This window comes from Patella vulgata, chromosome 4, assembly GCF_932274485.2.
Source record: "Patella vulgata chromosome 4, xgPatVulg1.2, whole genome shotgun sequence".
Classification (NCBI taxonomy): Eukaryota; Metazoa; Mollusca; class Gastropoda; family Patellidae; genus Patella; species Patella vulgata.
In genome coordinates, this window is record NC_065882.2 from 50134486 (window position 1) to 50161733 (window position 27248).

General features: G+C 32.6%; 1 protein-coding gene across 1 annotated transcript; it reads left to right on the forward strand.

Moving 5' to 3' along the window:
• Positions 1-1998: 1998 nt before the first annotated feature.
• LOC126817522 (homeobox protein 2) lies at positions 1999-20536 on the forward strand. The gene is made up of 7 exons (XM_056100226.1): positions 1999-2179; positions 3576-3682; positions 4175-4289; positions 7346-7399; positions 15147-15318; positions 18388-18779; positions 20528-20536. The coding sequence occupies exons 1-7, from the start codon at positions 2090-2092 to the stop codon at positions 20534-20536; spliced, it is 939 nt and encodes a 312-aa protein (XP_055956201.1). The 5' UTR covers positions 1999-2089.
• Positions 20537-27248: the final 6712 nt, after the last annotated feature.

The window sequence follows — 27248 nt, forward strand, 5'->3', positions numbered from 1 at the left end:
AATGTTCAAACTTGATGTAGATATTCATTAGGTTAATGTCTTGATGGAGTTTGAAGATGAGAATTGTCTGCTTAGAGTAAGCAGAGATAAGCAATTTGATTGGTTGATGCTTTGGGACACGATAACTTTAGTTCTAATTAAGTGAGAGTGAGGCCACTTGGTGTATAGTTTTATCATATTATTACCTTGACTAAGTTAAATGAGTAGAATTTTCTGCTTAGGCTAAGGAGCGATAAGCAATTTGATTGTTCAATACTTTGGAACATAACAACTCTGCTTAATTGAGGTAGAATGTTTAAACTTGATGTAGATGTTCATTAGGTGAATGTCTTGACTGAGTTCAATGGTTAACATTTTGAGCTAGAGCTAAGCAATTTCATTGGTCGATGCTTTAGGACAAAATAACTTTGATTCGATCTGATAGAGAGTGATGAGACTTAGTGTATAGTTGATAATCAGTTTGATTGCTTGCTACTTTTGAAAAAAATAAATGTGCGATTAATTAATATGTGTCATCTATTTATCTTGGGATTTCGGCGGGGGACATCAGCCTCACTGTTGGCTTGTTCTGTTTGTAGTTTTTTTTTTCAAACCAGCTACCAACCTTAAAATTATGAAATTGCTTGCTGTTTAACACAGCTTGGTGTAAAATCATTTGACCTTAGTGAAATGCCCACAGGTGCCTTCCAGGTTAAAAGAAACTTGATAATCATTATCCCATGGTTTGGAGAAGTGAAGTTTTGGGATTATACCATCATTCAATCTCTACACAGCATCATCATCTACACTCTGTCCCGAAACTTCTCTTATGTAAATGAGGCGCCATTAGTTTATTTACCTATTTAAACATATTTTTCTTTTTTTTTAAATCTATATAAATATAAGCTTATATTGCTTTATCTGGCTACTTGTGAGATTGAAAATGTCATGTTTAAAGTAAAATAGAAAGCATTTGAAATAAATCTGATCAGGTTACTTACTTGGAAAGTGATGTAGAGATTAGAACTAGTGTTTATATGCAATTTTACACCCATTGATGATTTTATATATTTTTCTCTGACATTTAATTTTGATTTTGATATTGTGATTTTCTACAACCATAATTGTTGAAATTATATCAGTGAAACCTAATTTTAATTTATCCAAATTTTTGAAAATAGCCATCGACACCTATATCATTTCTAATGTATTCTATCAAAATACTGTGCCTATTCTCTAGCACCTACCATCCTAGTCCACCTCCATTTATTTTTCTTCAACTCGACCACAGAACATTCACATTGCAATTGTCTAAACCAACACACAGATATGATGTATTTTGGTGTTTGGCAATTTGGGTGGTTATTTCCAATAAGCTCTATATTTTCAGACACAGTCATTTTGCCACATTTTGGCATTTCATATAAACTCACATAAAAATTTATTTGTGCGAAATCAGTCTCGTTTCGGCTTTTCTAATTGAATTTTTTTAATGGTGTATGTTTATTTAGCAAATAATAAAAATGGAAAATATCATAGAATCTTTAGTAAATATTATTTCATGCCCTGATTAAGCATTGTATCAAAAGTTTTGTTTAGTTTCATTAGGCTATTGACCATGTATTGGCTAAGAACAAATTAAATTGAATCTAAAGTTGTCAAAGTGCTGGTGTCTTTTTCCCCCTATGCAGTTATTCTATGCATCCATGGTTACAAGAGACAAATGATTTTGAAGAAAAGGAGGACGGCTAGCGTCAAGTCATGACAACCAAGTGTTTAGTATTGGATGATTATATTGATCTTGTGGTATCTCAAGCATTTACTGTCATACCTGCTGTAGCAATTAATATTTTCACCTTTCAGCTATTGATTCTTACCTTACCTTGGAGATGCTGTTTTAAAACATCAAAATCAATAGCGAAATATTCATAATAGTTATTGATGTTTTTCGTGTTTGAATGTGTGTATGCTGTTGCCAAAACGACCAGATATTTACAGTTAGTTTGGAGAGAAAATTCAGTTTAATTTTATTGCATCAATTGTTCGCGGTGGACAAATTTGGGAAAAGTGAATATTTAAAAAAGTGATAGATTGTTCATTTAAAAATAAGATGTCTTATTCCACCAGTACAAGGGATTTAAATGATCTACAGAATAGTGATAGATTAGTTCTAGAACATGAGGATACTACAATTAATCCGGTAAAACTATGTTCTATCAATTTTGAATTCAAATTGAAAATGTAACAGTGACGTCTTGTTAACTCAGAATATTTCACGTTCATGTTTTATCTTAATTTTATAATCTTTGCACTAAATTATATATTACATGTTCATGTTTATACGCTTGGCACTAAATTATTTACTAGAAATATTAGCCATTTCATGTCAATTTTTATATGTTATGTATTATGCATGAAATGCAGGTACAGAGCCAAGTTACTGTCTTTAGCTTTTCTCAGTGCACCTTGTGCTTCTCTTTAAAAATTTCTACACAACTGTATCTGATATGAAAGTTTTATTTCAAGTATCTCTTTGATAATCTTGTACAAGTTAAAGTTTTGATAATCTCTTATAATACAAGTTAATTAAAGTTTTGATTGATGCAGAAACAGGACATTAAACCCAATTTCATACATTTTTGTATCCTGAAGAGCTGGGAGATCAGTGGTTGAGTTGTTTAATACTTGTGCAGGTTAACTTCCAAAGTCTTAACGATTCAAGTTTGGTCTTTTTATCCCACTCTTGCGCTGGAGAAGGAATAAATGTTGCCTGTTTTACCTGTTGGTCTTCTCCAGTTTCTTTCCAAGTTAGAGACCTGCAACAGAATTATTTAAGTAAAGATATACCATATGATATAGCCCAGTTCTCTCTCTTTATCTGTTATGCCCAACCCCACCCTCATTCGGAGGAACCAACCAACTAGTCTCGGACCAGGTGCTGCAGGTAATACTTAAAATTAGGAAACATCTCGAAAACATTTTTGTTGAGGATTGCTACAAAAAACCCCATCACAGTGTTGATACCAATGGCATGGTTTCCTGATAATATTTTACAAGTAACCTTCTACTAATAATAGTAGATGCAATATTGTAGCTGCCCCTTGTCTTGTCCACTTGAGCAAGATGGAAGACTTCAGTTGTGGAACCATTTCTTATGTTAATGCTACATGAAATATTTTACCATGGATAACTATTTTAATTGGTTCTATATATTGTATGTACAGTGACTGAATTTCATTTACACCAATAACATGTCAAGAGTAGTTCAAGAACATAAACATACACTTGTATCCAGACTGGTAGTAAATAAACAGGCCCAAAAATAACAGTTTTGATTGTACAAAATATTGGGCACAACTGTGTTAGACATAAATAATATCAATTAATAAAAAAAAGACAAAGTAGTACCAGACAAAATGACAGAGCCCAGGGAGATTATGCCATACAAAAATCCTGAATTTGTGCCTGTCTCTGACAGATGACTTCTTTCCAGGATTGTTAATAGTACTCACTGTATGATAAATTCTTTTCAAGTATTTTGTTGTTTTATTTAAAAATTTAATACATTATAATGTGTATTTTATTATATTTTCCAGCTGGTAGATCTACATGTGTATATAGTACCACCAGATATATGGCGAGATCGATTCAATAATCTTTTAAATCAAGCTGTTTCTGAAACCATATCTATAGGAATTATAAGGTAGGATGGTTTCAATATGTTTTCCTGTGTAGAGAGAGTTACTAAATTTCTTATTAAATAGGAACTGAAAAATGATCTGAAAATATGTTACTGGGGCAACAAGATTACCCTTCACTTTTGACAAGATTTCAATTCAAGATCTATATAGCATGAGATATAAATTTATTTTTGATTCCAAGTAATACATAAGTTTACACATTTTCATGCAATGATTAGTAAAAAGAATCAACCCAGTTTTTAAAAGTCCATCCCAATTTTGTGTAGAGCTGTTTTTAAGAAATCTGAATCCTGGATCATCTTGGAACTTGGCATATTTATTCCTTACACTGTAAGAATAGCAACTATTTTTTTGGGTGCATGTCCCGACCCCCAGGGGCGGAGTCACACCCACTTTATTTTAAAAAATACCATATTATGAATCAAGGTAGGAATGTGGACAATTGTGCTGTTTGCATATTAAATGTATTTTTGATTTTTGAAAAATAATTTTAGAGTGCCACCAGATACCAAATTAATTGATGTACGAGATGAATTAATTCGACAATTAGAAGATTTAGTGCCTGGAGATTTTATATTTCTCCGTTCTGTAGGACGAAGTTTAACTAGAGTAAGTTATTTATTTATTTTTTTGTGTTGGGTGGATATCAAATTTTGTATTTATTTGAATTACTATACACCTAATACACCTAAATATACCTTAATTTCTTTCATTAATTTTAAATGAAAGGGTTCATTGTTCTTTTCAATTAGTGTCTACATCAACTTTAAAAAAAGAGAGAGCTTTATAAATTATATACTGGTAACGAATGGAGGTAGACATTCTGAATGGGCTATACTATATACCAAAAAACACAGGAAAACAACCAGAAAACACTGGAAAACTACCGGAAAACACCATGTTATACTGAATACCGGAAAACACCGGAAAAACACTCAATACCGGAAAACACACTAAATACCGGAAACCACCCTAAATAGGTAACCCGGAGAAGGGCTATACTATAAACCAGAAACTAACCCTAACCCAGGCACACAGAGGACCAGGCTACCGGTTACCTATTTAGGGTATTTTCCGGTATTTAGTGTGTTTTCCGGTATTTAGTGTTTTTCTGGTGTTTACCGGTATTCAGTATAAAATGGTGTTTTCCGGTATATAGTATTGCCGATTCTGAATGTAAATATGTTCATACAGAGGCATTATCACTTTTGTTTGCTGATCTGCTTGAAAGTCAATCCTAAATCAGTATGGCTTTTAAATTTGAACTGCAAACACCAGTTTATCAGTTCTTAATGACATACATTTGTCTCAATCAAATTATCAAGTCTTATCGAAAAATATTTTTAATGCTTCATTATATATTCTCTGAAAAGCTTTTAGAATTTTATCTGTTATTTCATTACATTCCCCACCAACAATATACGGTATTGTCTTTATTAGATTGAATTTCAAATTTTTGACAAGATTAATCAGAAAAAGTAATATATACAACACTATTGGAGGCAGATCATCATCGATCATTTATTGATTAAACTCTACCTGAATCGTGAGAAAGTTAGATCGTGACGCTAACACAAATTAAACGTTTCCTCACGTAGACATTACCTATTTATAACTGAAATGATAGTTCCACAATTATTGATGTTTTACATGCTAAATCTATATCAAGGGAATTAGGTTGATGAAGTACCATTTCCTGATAACTTGGCATTGTCTCTAAAGCTAATGTTCACATGCTCTGGTTAATTTATTCCACCCAATAACAATAGACGTGATTGTGCGGTTCATGTCTTACAACTAATTTTTTTCTCACCTGATTTTCTTAATTTGTCTGTTTTGATTTTCTCAAGGATCCTTTATTAGATTTGTATAATGAATTAATTATGAGACACAAACATACCAGATCTTCTTCATATATGAAACACTACTAGAAAAATATTTGGAAACAATAAACAATACCAATTTTAAAATACTAAATTACTAATTTTATAATGGAAGCTTGTTTTCAAAACAGTTTAATTATTACAGTCAGACAGGTTTTGATATTTTTTGTATTAAACTTTCTGGGATTCTCTAATAAATTTGATGGCATAGCAAGGGTTTTTCAACTGCCAGGGGCAAAGACAATAATTGTACTGCAACTCTGTGAACAAATCGGGCAAGTGGAAAAGCTCATTTTGAAATTTTCAAGACGTTTAGAAACATCTTTCCAAAATATGTGAAATTTGGGACTATAAACATTTCTTAAATTACCATTTTTGCAATCGTAATCTTTCCTTGGTCAAGTTTCTAAGACTAAGATTAAATCTTGTAAGGTTACTCCAGTTCATGAATTTCAATGAATATATAATTTGAAATAATTTTTCAGTGTTTTTATTAGTTTTATTGATTATTTATAACAAATGTTAATAACACAATATGAATTTAACTTAAGATGCATGTGCTGTACATATATTGATTTATTCTGTTAGTGCAGGAATAAGAATAAAATTCTGTATTATTGACTTGTTATGCTGAAAACCTTATTGTACTTTATAGAATTAGAAGTTTTAACTGTACTTAATAGCAAAAACATCTTGTACGTACTTGGATGGAAATAACTTCTCTGAACAGCCAATCAAAACACATTGTTAAACTTTTCAAGAAATCTATTTTTTGTTTAAAGCTAAGTCTCTTAACACTCAAGATGATAAGTTTACACAGTAAAGTTTTTAATTATATTTGAAAGAAAAGAAAATCAATAATCAAAATGTACTGGCGGCAGCACAAGCATCAAGGGCAGGGGATTGGGGTGTCATGTGGTCTAATGCAAGCGATTCAGATAATGCGTTCTGTCATTCAGTGAAGTGGCATGTTTAGTCCAAAGGTGTAGGGTCACCTTTTTAGTGTCCAACCAGTCCCCCCATCCCCCAGCAAAGACCCAAACGCGCAAGCAAACTATTGAAATAAAATTTAACCATGGGATTGTTAGTTCTGAAATTGCCAAGTTTGTTGCAAGAGGACGTTAAGCCTTATCTTGAAAGCCTAAAAGTATTATATTTATAAAACTCTTCCATTGACAAAATATTTTGACTGGGGATAACTACATTAAATACTGCCTCTGATCTATAGACATGTTGTTTTTATTGGTAGACATAACAATGCTTGAACTGAAACTTCAACAATGAATAGTCAACAAATAAGTTTTTGTATGCTTGGTTGGTTATTCATGGAATCATTGTATGTTATAACCAGCTTGACAATAGGCAATACACCTCAGTATATATTTCAACAATAATCCGTCCACAATACAAGATTAACCCAGAAATAATAATTCAAATGTATATTAGCATCAGATTCGACCACAATGAAAGTTACGACAACCTATTTAGTTTTCAATATTTTATATTTTTAGATTAAGCTTATATAGATTATTTTGTTATGCTAAAAAGATTGGAGTAAGTCGGGCTTTGCTAAATCTGTTATTCTGTTAATTTTAAATAACTTATTTTGTCATCAGTAGTGTTATAAAGATAGAGGATAATGATTAGATTAACCGATTTCTGTTTGTTAAATTAAGAATTGTTATTATTAGTAAAAACTTATTATTAAGGTTTTCGAATGATTGTGTTGAAATGAATGAGATTTTAAACCTCATGTCATACTTGAATAATTTTTTTTTCCAGTTAAAGTCTAAACAAGAATATCAACTTAAAGCGAAACATTTCCTACCTCCAGTGGTAAGTCATTTTAATGTATTGCAAATTACAATATTATTGATGTTCTCAGTTCTGAGAAATATAAAGTATTCAAATATGAATAGATTGATGCACTTTGGCCAAGGGCCTCAGTAGAAATTCTAAGAACTGAGACTCACGGTTCAAGGTAGCATTAGCAACTTAATAATCTGAAGGTTCACTGGTTTGAATTTCCATTTTTCCAGAGGTTCGATTAGTTTTAACATCTCGTCGACCGACATCAAGGGGATTAAATGTCCGACAAAGGAGAAACCATAAATTGTTTTTAGGATTAAGATATAAAGGAAATCACTTAGATTAAGTAGTCAGTCAAGGCAGATTAAGCAATTAAACATGCATTATGCAAGAGCTAAATCTGCCTATTGCAGGTCTTTCTTTAGGCCTGAAATGTTATCTAAATTATTAATTAGACATTAATTAACTTATCCAGACCATAATGAACTCTCGATGCCTACGATACTTAGTGGATTTGAATACATTTTGTAATGGATAATTTAACGTAAAAATGGATAATCGAGACTTTGTTTATTATCGTGTCATTATTAGTAATGAAGATCAAGGCTAGCCTAAACTTGAATCGCTAATATCTTGGTTCAGAGTGCAGCAATATGACGGGAGCCACGCTGGCTAAGTGGGTAGACGCTGGCTCGCTAGCCTGGAGTTCGCATGTTCGATCCTTGCATTGGCCGAGAAAGTTCATCAGGATTTTCCAACGTGGTTTCCCCCTTGTCAGTGGTGCGGGACGGAGGGCCTGACAAAGACAGCTGTCCTGTCGTACAGATAAGATGAAAAACCAAGGTCCCGTGTACACATTGGCGTGCACATAAGAGATCCGTTGGCAGTTGGAATTCGATATAAGAGTAGGACATTGTGCTGCTGCCCAGGCAAAATTTCCCTCATAGCACAGGGCGTTTGAGGTTGTATGATTGCCAATCCACGTAGGACATGTCTGACATGTTTTTCTAAGACCGCATCTCTGACCCAGACTGTTGAACCTTGTTTCAAGAGCACTGTTCAGAATTTAATCTTTGATCAGGTTATATAAATTATAGTACGCCCTACTATAACTACTGCTATGAATAGATGAACTTTTTAGATCAGTACAAATAGAGAAATTGTTGTACTATTGGTTAGGAATGAAAATTGGAAGGAAAAACATCATAATGCTGCCCGAGACAGTTGAAACTTCTTTTATTAAATACTTGTTGGAATGCCTCGGATAAGGAATTAATTTAAATGTAGAAATGAATCATATGAAACAAAGAATGCCCTGGGATATTGTTCAATAGTGTGCTAACCTTCATTCTTAAACTAAAACACTATTATATAATTCTCACTCACTTGATAAAGACTAGAGAATCCTTGTATTTCTAATAAATGTATTTGTAATATTCAATAGAATTGTGTCCTGTTCAGTTACTAATTCTGATTTAAACAATTTATATAATTCTCATCCTTCATGAAAACCCAGTTGATATATAGGTACTAAAGATCTCTTTATGAATCATCATGATGGACTAAATATTTAATGCTCTTTTATTAGATTTGTCATGCAATGTCGGCACTCCTTTTATTGTAATTAAACGGCCAAAGATTCTGACCGTGTTCGGCCATTTTTTTACGTCCACATAATGAGATGTATATTGCCGTCGCCCCTGTGTGTGTGTGTGTGTGTGTTGCCTACAGGCCGCAATTCTTAAGTGATCATCTTGAAACTTTACATACTTCATTATTTATACCCTAAGGATGATCCCTATTGTTTTTGATGCATGCCCGACCCTCAGCGGTAGAGCCATGCCCATTTTTTGTATTTGTTTGTTTTTTTCGTCTACAGGCCACATTTCTTAACATATCATCTTGAAACTTTACATACTTATTCTTTATACCCTAAGGAACATCCCTATTGTTTGTTTTGCATGTCCAACCCCCAAGGACAGAGCCACGCTCATTTTTTTTTTTTTTGTGACTGTTTGTCGCCTACAGACCACAGTTCTTCATCTATAGTCTTGAAAACTTTTCATATTTATTCCTTACACCCTAAGGATGATCCCTATTGTCCGACCCCCAGGGGCAGAGCCACACCCATTTTTCTTTCTTTGTTTTTCGCCTATAGGCCACGATTCTTAATGGATCGGCTTGGAACTTGAGATATGTATTCCTTATAGCCCAAGTACCACAACTGCATGTCCCGACCCCCAGGGGCAGAGCCAAACCCAAATTTTATATTTATCGTATACAGGCCACAATTCTGAATGGATCAGCTTGGAAATTGTCATATGTATTCCTTATAGCCTAAAGGCGGCAACTATTGATTTTGGTGCACGCCCAATTTTTAAGTTTAGCGCCTGAAGGACACGGTTCTGAATGAATTATCTTAGAACTTATTCCTTATACCCCAAGAACGGCAACTATTGATGTTCGTGCACGATTCCCCTCCCCCTGCCTTTGGGTGGTGCCACACCCACATTTTGTTGATATTTTGTCTGTAAATGATATACACATTGCAATTATTAACAGATTTGGATCTTATTCGGAATGATCTAGCATAGGGTTGTACCTATTTATGTTGGTCTATGTCCAACCCCCAGGGGCAGAGCCACATCCAATTTTTGTATTTATCGTCTACAGGCTGCAATTCTGAATGAATCATCTTGGAACTTTGCATATTTATTCCTTATACCTTTAAGACAGCAACTATTTATTTTGGTGCATGCCCCAACCCCCTGGGGAGGTGTCACACCCACTTTTTTGTTAATATTTAGTCTGTAAATTGTCATATTACAGTCATAGCAGCCATTTCATATTTCATTCTCTTCATTTTAAAAAGTAGCATTTCAATGAAAGCAGGAATGAGGACATATATTGCAGCAGTAATAAATTTAAGTCAGCATTGAATTTTATGCCACTGTGTAGAAATAGGTAGTGCAGGAAAAATATCCCTTGTTAGTTTGTTCGAAGAGTAGGTGGACACAGTCTGTGCCTGGGAAATATTATCCAAAATTGTTATTGTAAAGTGTCAACGAGAAATTAAACCCCATTTCATTCTTCTCCTTTTTTATTGAGGCTTCAGCAAAAGGCTTTGTATGGGGTAAATATACGTTGCCAGAAATAGTGGAAAGAGGGGACTAGAGAATGAAAAATAAACGATTGACTCACAAAGCAACTTAGTCATTTTGGGAATCAAAAAGATCCCATAGCAGTTAGAGTGTTTTATAGGGGAATTATTGTTAGAAAGCATTAAAATTCAATTTAAATAATTCTAAGTGACTGAACAACTTATCAGAATTGCAAAAGGGTCCAATAAACGATAATTGTGGACGAACATGGTATAATGATTCACAGCCACATTAAACTATAATGAGATTATATGTATTGATAAAATCTTATTTTTTTAGTATTGTCAATCCATACATTAATAATATATGGATAAGAGAGTGAAAACCCGTGTTTTAATGAAATTGATACTGGGTCCTTCTTGTGTCAATATCCCTATCTTTACTACAGTCTACACCATAAGTTAATATTGGTAATACTATAACCGACATTATGTAAAGGAGAAGTGAAAAAAACTCGCGAGGCAATATTGTTCTTGCTAGCTCATTGATTTCATTGAATATTTTATAAGATCATTACAGCTTGTGTGTCAACTACCCATTTTATAGAGATCTAATTACTCTAGTATTATATTTATCGAAAAAGGAATCTATATTGACACTGTAATGTGAATAAAATTGAAAATAAAAAAGCTTCCTCAGAAAAGAACATTAAAATCAATAGTAACAATACTGATCATCAAATTAAAATACACAAATTTCCCAATCGGGGTACCCCTGCTCTTTGTCTATTGTTTAATCAAATTTGAATAAGCACAGGCTAGGCAACATATCTACCAATTGTGGTTGTAATCCATTGAGTGGATCAGGAAAAGAATTGGAAAATATCTCAGTTTGGCCCTTGCTGGTAATCCTGCTTCATTTAAACAAATCTTAACATATTATAACCCATTCAATATATACCAATAATACCAACTTTGATTGAAATCCATGAAGCACTTTAGAAGAAAATACATCAATTTTGCCCAATCAAGGTGCCCCTGCCCCAACCTCTGTGGAGGAAATAACTTTATTTTATCAATAATAATAACCATTCAGTATACCTACCAAACCGAGAATCCTTGACAGTTAGAAATAAATAAAGTGAAGGCCTAGTCAGAAATGCAACAGTCTGTGCAATATTTCCTTAATAGGGAATACGCCTATCTTGATTAGCCATGTTTGTAAAGAAAAGTAAGACCTTATATTGAATTTCATTTCCTTTCTCAGCATTCTCTCTCTCAAATTTCTAAGAAAAATAATTATAGAACAATGTTCTAACAGTAAATTCAGCTTTGATTTCTGATGTAATGGCTGAATAGATTTTGTGTCACTCAGAGTTATCCCCCTTTAGTCTCCAAACTGGCTGTCCTTTTCTTCATATATATATATGCAAATTCTTTTTTTTAAAAAAAGACCTAAAAGTCTAAACTATTGGTTTGTTTTCATATTAAGAACACGTCCGCGAGAGAACCATGCAAAAATTAAAGAAAAACAACATAACCCTGGGTGTCAGGCAGTGTCAGTAATTTTCAATCATACTTGATCTATGCGGACCCTTAGGAGACAGAAGTCACACGATGTAGTGAAAAAGAAAATTAAAATAAAAACTTACAGTATATCTATAACTGGAAATTGTTGTTTTTGGTCAAATTTTTTATATTTCGACCAATTTTTTCCCCAAATTTCAAAATGCTCCAATCCGAAATGTTGTGGCCCTAAAATTTTAATATTGGTCAGGTATGATGGGCCAAGTGATTGACTTAAAATCCTGCAGTCGTTTTGGAATGAATGAATCGTGTGGAATTTTCTGTGAGTTATCTTTAAGTGGTCATTTTACATAATTTATGTCATCCTAAAAGGTATGTAGCTGCTTCTTGGCGGGTCTGACCTAGAATATCTTGGTGTGGTTATGAAGTGCATTCGTCCAAGTATATGTCAGAAGAATAAAACTGACTGGCACTAAACCCACTAGTGTGCTACATTATTCTGAAATTGTGTAAAAATCAGTATTTTCCAGGCGATTCTTCTTTTACTGATGACCGACTACTATCTTCAAAAGTTCAAATGACCATCAATTATCAACATTAGTACTATATGTTGTTGTTTGAACATTCCTCTTGCCAAATATGGTATTTTGGTTAAAAATCAGAAAGATTTTATATGCCCACATTTTCATGTGGACGTATATTGTCGTCGTCTCTGGCCGTCCGTCCACAATTTGTTTGTGGACACTCTACAGGTCACAAATTTATCCGATATAGATCTATCTCCCAAAGATATCAGTTCCTTTGGATACTGGCATGTATCGAACCATAACTTCATGGTTTATGGTACGAAAAATCATGTTTTTAGCTTGTGGACACTCTAGAGGTCACAATTGTGATCCGAATTTAATGAAACTTGAAATGCATGTTTATAATCCAAATATCTTGTTTCCTTTCGATATTCCCGCATATCGGATGGTAACTTCCTGAATTATGGCCCCTGATAGTACGCTTTTAGCTTGTGATCCCACTGGTGACTAGAGGTCACAATTTTTATCCAATTTAAAAAAAGTTTTAGTATATCCAAAGATCTTGAATCCTTTCGATATTTGCGCATATCAGATCGTAACTTCCTGAATTATGGCCCTTGATTGTTCGAAAAATCACTTTTTGTTTAGCTTGTTCTCTATCCATCTGTTGCAAAATGTGGGCGTATCCTGCCTGGCAGCCGCTGTTTTTTTTTTTTTTAAAAAAAACGTTTAGATATATTACCATTCCACCATAATGAAGGTTGAATTGGAATTTCAGGAAAATCGAAATGAAAGTACACGACAAAATAGCCGCTCTTTGAACGCAGGAAGGGTGTGGGGGGGGGGGTTAAAGGGGGTGTTCATAAGGAAGGAAGGGGACCCTCAACTTAAGAATCAAGGTTCAGAGTATGGGGCACCGGTGTACACTCATCTAGCATAGTAGAAATTTCGTACAAGATTTTCGAAACAGCCTAAACCTAGCTCTCTTACTATTATATATGTGTACATATGCAATTCTAACATTCTTTCCATTGTTGATTTAAAACATATAATGGTAATACTGATCATGTGATTATGACTCAATGCCACTGGATCATCTACAATCCTCCCGTCCCTTGGTTAAGACAAAAGTGGTTTAACACATGCGCTTTAGTTCATAAGGTATGTCATAGAGTTAAGTGGCATGGTTTCCATTACATGCTTGTAGGTAACATGGTCTAGTGTTGTCTGTCCAACCTCGGGGATTATTCTCACTTTTCGCACAGGCGAATTACTGAAATAAAACTGTATCACATGTTAGTCCCAAAATTACCTAGTTTGTGTCGAGTGGACCTTAAACTTCATTTCTCTCTCAAGGCAAAATCACCCTTGATGACGACTGAATAGAATATATGAACTTTGTAAAGATGTCCAAACATATGCATGACCATATGTTTATCCCAAAATGACCTAGTTTGTGTCCAGTGGACGTTAAACTCAATTTTTGTCTCCCTCAATTTTTGTCTCCCTCTCAAGCCTTAATCATCCTTGCTAATGATTAAATGGAATATATTAAATTTGTAAAGATGTCCATACATATTCTTCATCTGGGTATTGATAAACGGAACATTTTATCCCAATCTTTGGTGTTTTTAATTTATTTCTCTTTTTTTTTTATTATGCCCTTGTCGGTCATTTTTATTTTTTATTTGTTAGTAAGAAGGTTGCTAATTGTGGGTTACCTTCAACTTTGGTCCTAGTCCTTGCCGAGAATGGGCTGTAGCCTCTCAAACTTTGGTTTTTATTAAATTCAATTTTCAGAGTACCAAGATATCATTGGCAGTAGAAACTTAAAACTCTGGGTGTAGGAGGACCCGGGGTGGTCCTACTAATATCCAAAATTTTCATCTGTCCAAATCAATTATTATCAGATTAACAGATTATCCAAATTTAGTGCCAAAATAGCCCATTTTTTTAGTATTTTTCTATTAAAGAAATATTATTCCAATTTGCCAGGTTGGTATCAACTGAATCCAACTAATATTTTGTGGGGATGTATCTGGGTACTAACTCATCTCAAAGAAAAAATTTAATCCAAATCCCTGACCCAAGGGTTATCACCCTCTGCATGGTGTTCTCGCGGACACACTCTTATTATTTTAATTCTCAGTTCTCCATAATGAGGATAACAAACTTCAGTTTGGCTTTTGCCTTGTACCATACTCTAAAACTACAGATGATCTTTAAAATAGATAATAAAAAATGACTGTCTTTATTTCATTCACTTCCAAAGTTACTCTAGGGATTTTGGTGTCTTCTTCAGCTCGAACAAGCAAAATTTTGGGTACTGTATATATTTCTATAAAGTAATTCTTCTGCAGGTGCAGTATATAAAATGTAAGGAAATATTAATATGTTGCGTGGAAAGATCATACGAATTGTAGTTTTTGGGTACAAGGGAAATCTCAACGTATAATCTATGTGGTAAGGGATGTATGAGGTACCATTAATGATATTGAATTCACATGATTGCTTGTAAATTTAAATATGATTTTAGGAAAAGTAGGACCTTTGGATGTAACCCTAAAACAGTTATCAAATTGTTACAGTTGCTAATTTATTAGAATTTTCCTTCTACTAGGCTTATGCCCCAGAACTATACTTGCTAGAAGCCACAGCTGATATTCGAGCTTCATTAGCCAGTGATAGCTCATCACGATCTCAATCATACAACCACTTGCCTGATCGTGAGAGTCAAAGAGGTTTTAACACGTATCGTGAAGGTCCATATGACGATCGATATACACAGACTAGTAAGTTATTATATTTTTATTTCAATGGTAACACATTTAAATATTTTATTAGCTTGGGATAATATTGGTTATTTTATTAAGATTGGTGGCTTTAAATTGAAACTAAATTGAATGTTAATCCCTAGAATGATTCGCTTTGTGGTTTAATGTGATTTAATTTCCTGCTTTTATAAATTCCCAATGTAATTTGTTTAATAATTAATATATTATTACGATAGAAGGTGGTGATCCAAATACTCAAAAGGGTTTGTAATACAGCTTTTAACTATATGTTTGGTGCATGTGCATGGAAAGCTAATCATGTTATAATATGCATGGTATTGCATGATGTGTTTATTAAACATACTATTAATTCTCCGCCATGGGTATGCATTGCACGATATATGTTCATTAAACATCTTATTAATTCTGTGCCAGGGGTCTGATTGCTATAGCCTGTCTAATATATGCACATATAGATAATAGAAACCCTATGTTTTGCACAACTATGACATATTTAACAAAATCCTTAAAGTTTTCGGCAAGTACACATTACAGATTCAACTTATAAAGTTCACTGCCAGTTTGACTATATTATAATACTCATTTCTAACTATCCTGCCTTTGTCTAAAAACTAAAGTGTGTGTTGAAATTTCTGTTTTCACATAGTCTTTTAACTTTAATCATTTTAGCTGGAAATAAACAATAACCATCAGTCTATATTCTAAAACCAGTCCTAAGTAATAATTAATAACAAAAATGGTTTAAGACAGTGGTTTCAAAATGACATTCTCTAACTCTGTAGGTTATTGGGTTATATCTTTCCAATGTGGAAATTTGCTATCCAAAAGATATAAAAAGTAAAATAGTAATTATGTTCCATATTATGTTTTTATACTCCCACATTTTCATGTGGACGTATATTGTCGTCGCTCCTGTCTGTCCGTCCACAATTTGTTTGTGGACACTCTACAGGTCAAAATTTTTATTTGATTTTGACGTAACTTAAAATATAGGTCTAACTCCCAAAGATCTAGGTTCCTTTCGATATTGGCATGTATATCAGATCATGACATCATGGATTATGGCCCCTAATTGTATGAAAAATCACTTTTTTAGCTTGTGGACACTCTAGAGGTCACAATTTCATCTGATTTTGATGAAACTTAAAATGCATGTTTATAACCCAAAGAATTTGGTTCCTTTCGATTTTTGCGCATATTGGAGCGTAATTTCCTGAATTATGGCCCCTGATTGTACGAAAAATCACGTTTTTAGCTTGTGGTCCCTCTAGAGGTCACAATTATTAGCCGATTTAAAAAAACGTTTGAATATATCACTGTTACACTGTAATGATGCTTGAGTTCCAATTTCGTGAAAATCGGACCAAAACTGCCGGACAAAATGGCCGCCCCTCGTACAAAAATAGTGTAAAAATATGGTATATCAAGGTTGTGGACCCTCTAGAGGTCATAATTTTGGTCCGATGTTGATGAAACTTGAAATACATGTTTATAACCCAAAGATCTTGGTTCCTTTTAAAATTCATGCATATTGGATCGTAACTTCCTGAATTATGGCCTTTGATTGTACGAAAAATCAAATTTTTAGCTTGTGGTCACTCTAGAGGTAATAATTTTTCTCCGATTTAAAAAATTGTTTGAATATATCACTGTGACACCCTAATGATGGCTGAGTTCGAATCGGACCAAAACTGCTGGACAAAATGGCTGCCCTTCGTATGCAAATAGTGTAAATATATGGTATATCAAGGTTGTGGACCCTCTAGAAGTCATAATGTTGATCCGATTTTGATGAAACTTGAAATATATCATTATAACCCAAAGATCTTGGTTACTGTTGATATTCGCGTATATCGGATCGTAACTTCCTGAATTATGACCCTTGATTGTATGAAAAATCCCTTTTTGTTTAGCTTGTTCTCTATCCATCTCTTGCAAAATGTGGACGTATCCTGCCTGGCAGCCGCTGGTGTGTTTATTAGTGTGTCAATTGCTAAATGCCGCTCAAAGAAGATAAACCTGAATATGATTTTATAAGATTTTTCTGTACATGATATTCAACTTTTAAAGAGATTGTCATTTCAAACAGCTGTAAGTTGATGTGCTTGTTAAAACATATAATCATATATGAATTCTAATCCTAATAGAATTTTTTTCAGGAAGTATTTTTTAAGATAATCCTGCTCCTAATTATGTTTTTAAAAAGTTGATTTTATTGTAAGCAATTATTCAGTAACATTAACGCACACTACATGATCAGAAAATCTTGAAGATTGATAATTCCAAAAAAGTGAATTCACATTATCACACACGTATAATGTTTCAAAAATATCAAATAGCATGTTAGTGGTAGTACATTTATTTTAAGTCAGTTCTAGAGGCAGGATTATCTTAATGGGTTTAGTGTAGGGTAGAAGAATGGAATGGTGTGTAGCAAACCTAACCTTTTGTGCGACCTTTTGCACTAGACTAACATTAACCACCCCAAAATAATACTTACATTTGTTTACATTTGTTTACATTGTTATGTCCCCTTATTTAACTTGCATGTTTAGATTCATGACATAGACTTACATTTATTTTATACCTCATTTAATTTGTTTAATACTAACCCAAACTCCAAAAATTGCTTGGACACTTAATAAAGAAAATAATATCCCATACATGAAGTATACATTTGAAATATAGACGAATTGAATGCTTATAAATCGTCCTTGTTGTTCACCCTTGTCAATGTTACAATATCCAGAAATTGTGAATGTGAAGCTTTAAAAATAAAAAATGCTAATACTAAACAAAATCTTAACAAACAATGCTAAAAATAACAATAAAAATTATATAAGAATTGTATGAAGAATAGTATTCATATTTAATCCTATTAGATTTCAGTTTTGGCCACTGAAACTTTATTAACCTCTATTAGAAATCAATAATTCTCAATGCTAATATTATGAAATTTGATCTAAACAAATTTCTGCAAAATGCTAGTTTGAAGTTTTAATAATGCTTTTAATAACTTATTCTTAGAAATTGATAGTTTATTTCTTTCCATTCCTATTTATATAGGTGGAGCTAATAATTTCAACACACCTCGAGAGAATAATAGAGGCACCCCTTCTCTGAGATACACTCCCCTTCCTAGAATAGAGTCTAGATCTAATTCTAGGACGAACTCTCCCTCATATGATCCCTATCAAAATAATCCAAACAATACACATCAAAATAATCCAAACAATCAAAATAAACCAAACAATCAAAATAATCCAAACAATACACATTCATACACAAAAAATAAATTTTATGAAGAACAACCACACTCATATGAAAGAGACACAAAGCCAAATGAAATACTTGCCCAAACAGACGCTTATCATAAAGCACCACCTAGGCGGGGTAATTATGACGAAAGTGACGACAGAGATTATAATAAGACATCCCCTCATTCCTCAGAGAAACCAGTTCCCAATGAAAGCCACACAAAAGGTCGCTATGATCCTCATTCTTCACCCAACACAATCAGAACGAACGAGGACTCTGGTTTTGCAGGCTTATCGCCAGAAGATAGAGAAAGAGATACGTATCTGGATGATTATGAAAGGTAGGTAAATCTTGTTTTCTTTATACTTATTATTTAGATCTCCAAAAATGGTGTTTTAAAAAAAGTACTTAAATCATAAAAAAAACATAAGTAAAATTATACTGTAAGCGTACACTTTTTTCATTAAATTAAATGTTTAAATTTTTCATGGCACTATTAATTTTGATTTTTTTATTAAATATCCACTGCTTGTTTTGTGTAGATTTCACTATTGAATTAACTGTGTTTTAATTAAAGCAAGTAAAAATAACAATTATAATTTATCACTGCATGTGTTTGTTAAGTTTGATCAAATTTAGATGTTTGTATAAGTTGTGCTTGTTATGCAAGATAAAATATATTTTGCAACTTATTATAAAATGCCAGTAGTGATATGATATTAATACCCATATAGCTCCCTATATGTGCTAGAGTCAACCTGTCTTGCAAACTTGTCATTGCATAAATTAGCGCTTGATAAAGTTGATCTTACTATTACTTGTTGGTGACAAAATCCTATAGATCACTTTTAACAATGAGATCGAGATCCCATTAGATACCTAACGACCCCACTAGCCCGAGTCCCAGTTTGTCATGCACAATTTGAATATTTTCATCAGAAGAAAAAAAGAATTGCAGCAACGCTTAGATCGAGAAAAAGCTAAACATTTACAAGATCAAGAAGAAAGAGATAGATTAGAAGGAGAGCGAAGAGAAAAAGAGAAAAATGACCGACTGCGAGAGGCTGAAGAAGATAAAAGAAAACGTGAAGCGGAGAGGCGAAGGCAAGAAGAACAAAGAAAATGGGACGAAGAACAACAACAATTGGCAGATGATGAACAACACAAACGAGATGCAGAAAGGGAACGAGAAAGACGGAGGAAAGAGGAAGAACAAAAGCAAAAAAGAGATGAAGAAACTGAAAGGGAACAAGAAAGACGGAGGAAAGAGGAAGAAGAAAAGCGAAAAAGAGATGAAGAAAATGAAAGACGTAAAAAAGAGGAGGAAGAAGAAGAAAAAAGAAAAAGAGAAGCTGAAAGAGCAAATGAAAAGAAAGGGTACATATAGCTAAAATAATAAGCAACAATACCCTGTAGATTAGAGCCCCAATATGATATTTAATAATAATCAACAAGACCTTGTAGATTAGAGCCCCAATATGATATGAAATAATAATAATCAACAAGATCTAATAAAAAAGAGCCCCAAAATGATAATAGAAAAATTTCACTATACTGGTATGTGCTTTTTCGCTTGTAGTATAGGAATCACCTTAGTTTGTATTGTGATGTCAAATGTATGTTTCTATATATCTAAACACTGTTAGTTTTTTTATGCACAAAAAATTTAAGTAACAGGAAAACCTGTTCAGCTGGATATAAGTTCTCCATGCAATAACATTAATATTCACAGATGTTTTCAGTATTTTTCACTCACTTTGGTTATCAATGTATTTTAAAATGTTACTGCAACAACCACACTGTATTTTTAAAAAGCACATCTTGTACTTTTTAACTCTTTCGCTACCAAGTAAATTTCCATTATTTGACCAAGTTACTTGCAGACTCATGCTAATGGAAGCCCTACATAATATCTTAATTTATGCTTGGTTTTATTTTCCACTTCAAGTGGTTTTAAAAACATACATGGCTTGTTTGATTTTATTACTATGTATGCATATCTTCTTGTTTACGAGCAGTATTCGAATATATTCTTTATTTTCGAATGTTCACATGACATCTTTTATTTAGCTGTTAGACGTTACTGGTTTCTCTTTTTAAAAACAAATTTTTTACAAAAATAAAAATTTGTAGCTTTTTGGAGGTTATTCTCATGACTAAAATTTCATTGAGTAATAAATTAGAGTTTGTCCTCAGTTGCCAATATAGTTCCTCTCTACTGCAGTTTCACACATGAAGTCAATTTCCAGCCAGTTAATTTATCTAAATATATACTCTTATAGGGATTTTCCAACATGTCACAAAGATTAAAAATATCTTAGTCAACACTCTATTGTATGGTTTGATTGGCTTTCAAAGATCATTTAATAATCCGTAGCCAATCAGATACAAATTCACGGATCTGTGAGGTCAAATCGCATTTGGCGGCTCCTTGGCATGTCAGACTGGAATAATTCATGGTAGTGAAAGAATTAATTGTTGAGTTCATTAAATACCACAGTTGAAACATGTTATCACTTTTTCAACAGTTTGAGTGCACTTTGTGATATTTTTATTTTAAACACAGTCGCAATAACCTTACTTATAGAAGAAGGAGTGGAGATGATGATGACAATAATAAGAAAAAAGGTCAGACTCGAAGAGGACCAAATGTTGATGAAAAGAAAAGAGAAGATGAAGAAAGGAAAAGACGTGAAGCTGCCAGAAGACAAGGTGATGGAGATGATGATGGGGAAGGTCAGAACGGACGAAATCGTTTGCGGAATGGTGACAATGGTAGATTGAGGAATGGAGATGATGATGGAAGAAATGCTGATAGAAATAGATGGAGTGATAAAGATGATGATGATGATGATGATAGCAATAGTAGAAGATATAGAAGTGTTGATGATGATAATGATAGGGATACTCCTAGTAATAGACGTAGAAGAAGAACAGGGTCAGAAGATGTAAGTTGAGTAATATATTATCCCATTTCAATTTTAGACTTACTCCTCGTATTTTGTTGATATAATTGTTTTATTAAAACTCCATTTTGTAAAATTTAAAAATGATATTCATTAGAGTTGTTACAATATGATTGTATCATCCACCAAAATCAAGTATATGTTTACATTTTTATCATTTGGTTTGTTTCTAGGACGGTTTTCCCTCCCCACCACCCCTAGAAATGAAGTCGCCAAGAGAAGTAAGAGATACAGATTCAGCATATGCCAGGAGAAGGGATGAAAGTAAGACTGATAAAATAGTGCCTACTGTCACATGGATACTTGCAGTTGCTATCTGAATTTCAGATAATGTTCTCATTTCAATAAACCTACATAAAAGAAATTAAAAATTGTTTGAGGTGAAACCATTTAATAAATCATGCTAGTTTCTTTGCCTGTCAACAGCCTAGGTTTATATCAGGAGTTCTCAAGATTCAACCTACTGAGACCATTAATCAGTGTAGACTATGATTCTTGTCTTGGACAAAACTTAAGAGTTTAGTAAATTAATTAAGTGTAAATTATTACATAGTCTTTCATCATAACCTTTTGTTTTAGAGGAAAGGTTATTAGCAGAACTTGATGAGGCTAGAGATGGCAGACGAGCAGCGGAACAAGACCGAGAGGAACTAGTCAAACGAGCAAAAACCTTACAACATAAAACCACAAATAGAAGAAATAATGGTAAATACAGAAATATATATCTGTGTATTGTAGGATTTCAGGTTTAAAAATTGGAGCGAAACAGATAGATAACTTGAATTAAGTATCTGCTTCTGAATCGTAAAATTATTTTAAGTACGGAAGCAGTATTTTAAGAATAATGAATAAAGTTCTTATGTTAACGTTTGACAATAAAACTGCTGAAAATATCAATTTTATATTTGTGGTACAAACAGTTATTTCAATACATACTAACTTCATTTTTAAAATGAACCGTTTTAATATGAATTTTTAGCTCGCCCAATGCATGAAGATAGAGAGGGTAAAACTAAATGTATTTGTTTCGTCACAGCTCACCCATACATCTGTGTAGACTTTGTGTTTATTTTGCACTTGGTAATAATTTGTATGGAAAGAGGGGCACATATTTGAATTTTTTTTATGTATAATTCTTGTCCTATACTGTTTCACTTATCCTTACAGAACACAGTTTTCTATTTGTGCATGTTTAAATTCTTTGTAGTGTTATTTTTGTGGTCATAGAAGAAGTATTTTGAAAGAAATTATATATAGAAATAAACAGAGATTAGTCCATCTTCCTCCTAAAACCTATTGCTGGATAATTTTAAATCAATATGTATCGTTTATATATATAGTACATGTGAAGCTTTGTATCGTATTGTAAATTTGTACAAAGAGGAAATGTATTCAAAGAATAGAATTTTAAATGATCCAAGCTTTAAAACAAAAAAATATTTAATTTAGCCTTTTAAAATTTGATTTTTAAACAGCAAGAGATATGTGGAAGAAACGTTATTTTGAGGAGAAGAAACGTACATCACCATTAGAGGATCAAACTAATCGCCTACGCCATGAACTGGAGACAATTCATCGCAAACTTATGTCAACGTTAGAAGGTCCTAAAGACGGAAAACAAATAAAGTATATAGATGGAAAACCATCACCTAAGGTAAAAGAAAAATAATAAGAGTTAAAAATTACACAGATTTCTTCCTTGTTAAAATTCTGAAATGCACAATTTATGCCAGATCTTAGTTCTATCCCACGATGTTATGTAAGAAGGAGTAGGGGGCATTTTCACATACTTATAGAATATATTGTTTTCTCTGTGTGTTCCAGTTTTTGCCGCCACTACTAACAAATAATAGCCCGTTCAGACGCTTATTTTTAAACCAGTTCATAATCGCTGGGGTTTTTAAGACAGCATCGTGTTGCGTTCACACGTTCTATAAGCCAAACTAGTTTAACTATTCTGACCTCTTCAGTCGGAGGTTAGAGTTAATTGCGCATGGGTAGCTTCATATTCTTTACTTGGTTCTCGCACGCTTTAGATAACATTGGCACAGTCTGACCCCGATATTTTCACAGGAATGTAACTTACTGCGTACTGCGCATGCTCAAAGCAAGCTGGAGCTGGGGTTTTTAAGCCAACCCGTTCAGACGGCTAAAATAAAAAGCCTTCTCGAAGACAGGTCGCGAGCTGGGGTTTTTAAACTGGTTTATTTGCCCCACATGTGTGTTCAGACGCTTAAGTTAAACTATTTTAACGATCCCCGGGGTTTTTAAACCAGTTCAACTTAAGCGTCTGAACGGGCTATAAGAGAAAATAAATGAAATATATAAACAAGGTTCCTTGTACACATTACTATATACATGAAAGAATCCTTGACAGTTGGAATTTGATATCGGGACAAGATTTACGTCATAGCACACTGACACTGTATGGCATTTGCCCATCTTTATTATCCCAGTCAGTGCAGAGTAGTAGTATGTTAAACTGCATATCATTTTAATTTGGAAGCATAATCTTCATTTATGTCCAGGGATTCAACCATCCTTCTCTCTCACTCTGCAATGAGCCAAGTGGCATCCATGCAAAGACGAAATGCTGCTTTGGTACATGTAGATGTTGGTTTATACAGTTTGCTTTTTTTGCATATAATTTCATCTTTACCCTACATATTTTCAGAACAATTACATTATTCAATGTACACGATTACAACATGAAATAGAGGATTTAAGAAGAAGGGCAGAAAATGCCAAAATGAAATTAACAGCAGAAATGAAGGTAAAAATTTGTGCAGTATTACCCAAATTGTCACTAAGATCGTTGAAAATAATTAATCTTAATATGCATGTTTTTAACAGCAGATCGCTAGTATAGAATGATTAAATATACCCTTTATGCCTATATATATCTAACTGTATAAATGAAATATTAAAATAAACTGTTTATTTTGAGCAATCGTTTCTTAATATCTTTTGATATTATTTGGTAGAAATAGATAATAAAAGTGATGAAAACATGAAAAGAATCATTGAATATCAAATAATATGAAAGTTGATCACATACTAACAGTTTATCACAATTTCACCCACTGTACAATATCAAATTCTAATCACTCTTAATATGCACATAAATACATGAAGGAAAAACTAAATAAACTTTTGAATGACAGATATTTATTTCCTGCCCAAGTAATACTTAATAATGTTTTAACTTCATAATTATATGGTTACACCCATATTTATCTATCACATCAGATGAAACACTAAATATAAATGTCTTTGTCTTATGTTCAAGTTTTATGTTTGTAAATGTTATATATGGATAGTGTTCCTTTCCTTATACTTCACTAATTCAGCGAACAGGAGTTTATTTGATCTGGGCTTTCAGTGAAGTATTTTTTGATGGGCTTTACTGATGTGGAAAATCAGATGCTCTTTTTGCTCATACGAATAGCCTTTCTCTTTTGTCACAACATTTTATATGCTTTCAAAGTTAAGGTGTCAAAACTATATATATTTGGCCGCACAACATCACATATTTTCATTTTCAGCTGGAAACTGTTGCTAAAATGTTTTAACATGTTCAAATGATTAATGATATAAATTTGATTTCAGTTCCTATATGTGTACATTTCTTTATTTTTATTCTTAAATACTAATTATGTACCAGTATTTAAATTAACAAACTCCAATATACAACTTTGTTATTGGAGTAATTTTTATTACTTTTTGAGTAGGCCTAGAATTCTTGATAAATTCATAAAACCAATCTTATAAGATCTAAAGTTTTGTCCCTTAAGGCAATAACTCTGTGTACAACAAATTGGCATAGTGGAATCTCAGTTTCCCATAGTTTTTCTTTTTAATGCGGAATCAGATTTACATAGTTTTATTAGTATTTTTTTTTATTTATGTAACAACTAATATTACTTTAGATAGATCTGTGGTTAATTTCTTTTTTCATTTTAATAAACCAATTTTATTTTTATTAGGTAAAAATAAACATAGGTATAATGAAGCTACCCAAAGCATCGCCTACAGTCTAAGGCATGTAAACGCCTAACTGCTAGAATAGTAGAAAAATAATCTATCTAATCAGACTTATTATAATCTGCGGTTTGCTTTAATATCTTGACCTTAGTTGATCTGTACTAAAATATATACTCTCAAAGCTGTAGACAAAATATATCTGTGCTGTGTTATTGAACAATATTTGGACAATTTCTAATTAACGGAAAATGTATTAGTAAGTAAGGAGGATTCTTTTTACAATACTGATAATTGAAATTTTAGCTTTCATTTATGAATAATATATATTTTTTTAAATTTTAAATATTTGATTTTTATCAGATTTAATATGTTATATATTACACTTAATTGCAGAAACGCTGAATCAATTTGGATATAGATCTATGCCCATAAAACGTAAATCAATTATTATTTCAGTGCATGTTAAAACCCATGTTATGCCATTGTTGAAACTGTTTACACCCGGAAATTGTTTTAATCCCTTGAAAACAACCATTATTTATGAAAACTGTGTGTTTATTATTAAATGTTTATTACTACTAAATACTTGCATGTCAGTCACAAAATATATCAAAATAAACAACAACAAAAAAAAAAAGAAGAAAATCAGTTAAAAAACCAAAACAATGATAAAACTAATAATGAATATCAAAAATAGCTTAGTCTGTTTATATCATCTCAGTAAATTCCTAATGGATTTATCAGAAGAGAAATATTTGGATAAAATGGAAACTGAGAAGGTTATAACTAGAGGAATTATGCAGTAAAACATTATAAATAACAGACTGTGACAGGTGGAATGCTTATTAGAATGCAATTATAGGGCATTTCATAATTTTGTAAATTTATACTTATTGAATGTTAATAATAGATACAGAATATCTCTTTCCATTGTGGTTTAAGAGATATCCTAAATGTAGTTGTCTTGCCGTGCTCCTAAATGTATGTAGTTTTACTACGTATTATAGAAATGCTTACAGACTGATAGGCGCTGGGTGTTGGCCATTCATTAGAGGAAATGTAATAACAATATCCTATTAACCTTTTCTTGTTATATTAACAATTTATCATAACAACCCATAAACAGACACAAATGTAATTTATTATGAAAATACAGTAAAGTGCCTAAATATTTCTTAATTTGATCATTGATCTCCAAATATATAAATATGACACAAGGCAGTTTACAACCAGAATTCACAGATGTGTTTAAACAATTTGCTTAAACCCTATAGGAATGGGGAAGGGGATCCTTGAATTGACAAAATCTCCAATGCCCACATTTGGGCATATGACCTTTTTTGACACTTTTAAGAATTTTCATATTACTAATGTAATTTAAATTGTAAACAAAAAAGCACACTCATTTATTTAGACAAGATTCCGCTGTAATTTTTATTTTTAAAATTCTGCCTTGTGTCCTAACTCGGGGTTGCTTTGATTTTGGTACTTTGCCCAATATTTTGGAGCATGATTTTTAATACTAATCCCTTAAAAGTAAATCAAAATTAAATTCAATATGTGAAATAATGTATTAGTTCTAATATAATGTACAAAGGTAAAACAAAAATTGTTAGCTATTTTGAATGAAATGTGAAATAAGATGTTCTGGAGAGAGTCATCATATTCTGGTGGGCTATACTTTCTGTGATTTAATGATGCATTCATATATGATAAAAA

Coding starts and splice junctions, on each gene's coding strand:
- LOC126817522 (XM_056100226.1), top strand. CDS start 2,090: ATGTCTTATTCCACCAGTACAAGGGATTTAAATGATCTACAGAATAGT. Junction 4,290..7,345: donor TAGGACGAAGTTTAACTAGA/GTAAGTTATTTA, acceptor TTTTTTTTCCAG/TTAAAGTCTAAACAAGAATA. Junction 7,400..15,146: donor AACATTTCCTACCTCCAGTG/GTAAGTCATTTT, acceptor TCCTTCTACTAG/GCTTATGCCCCAGAACTATA.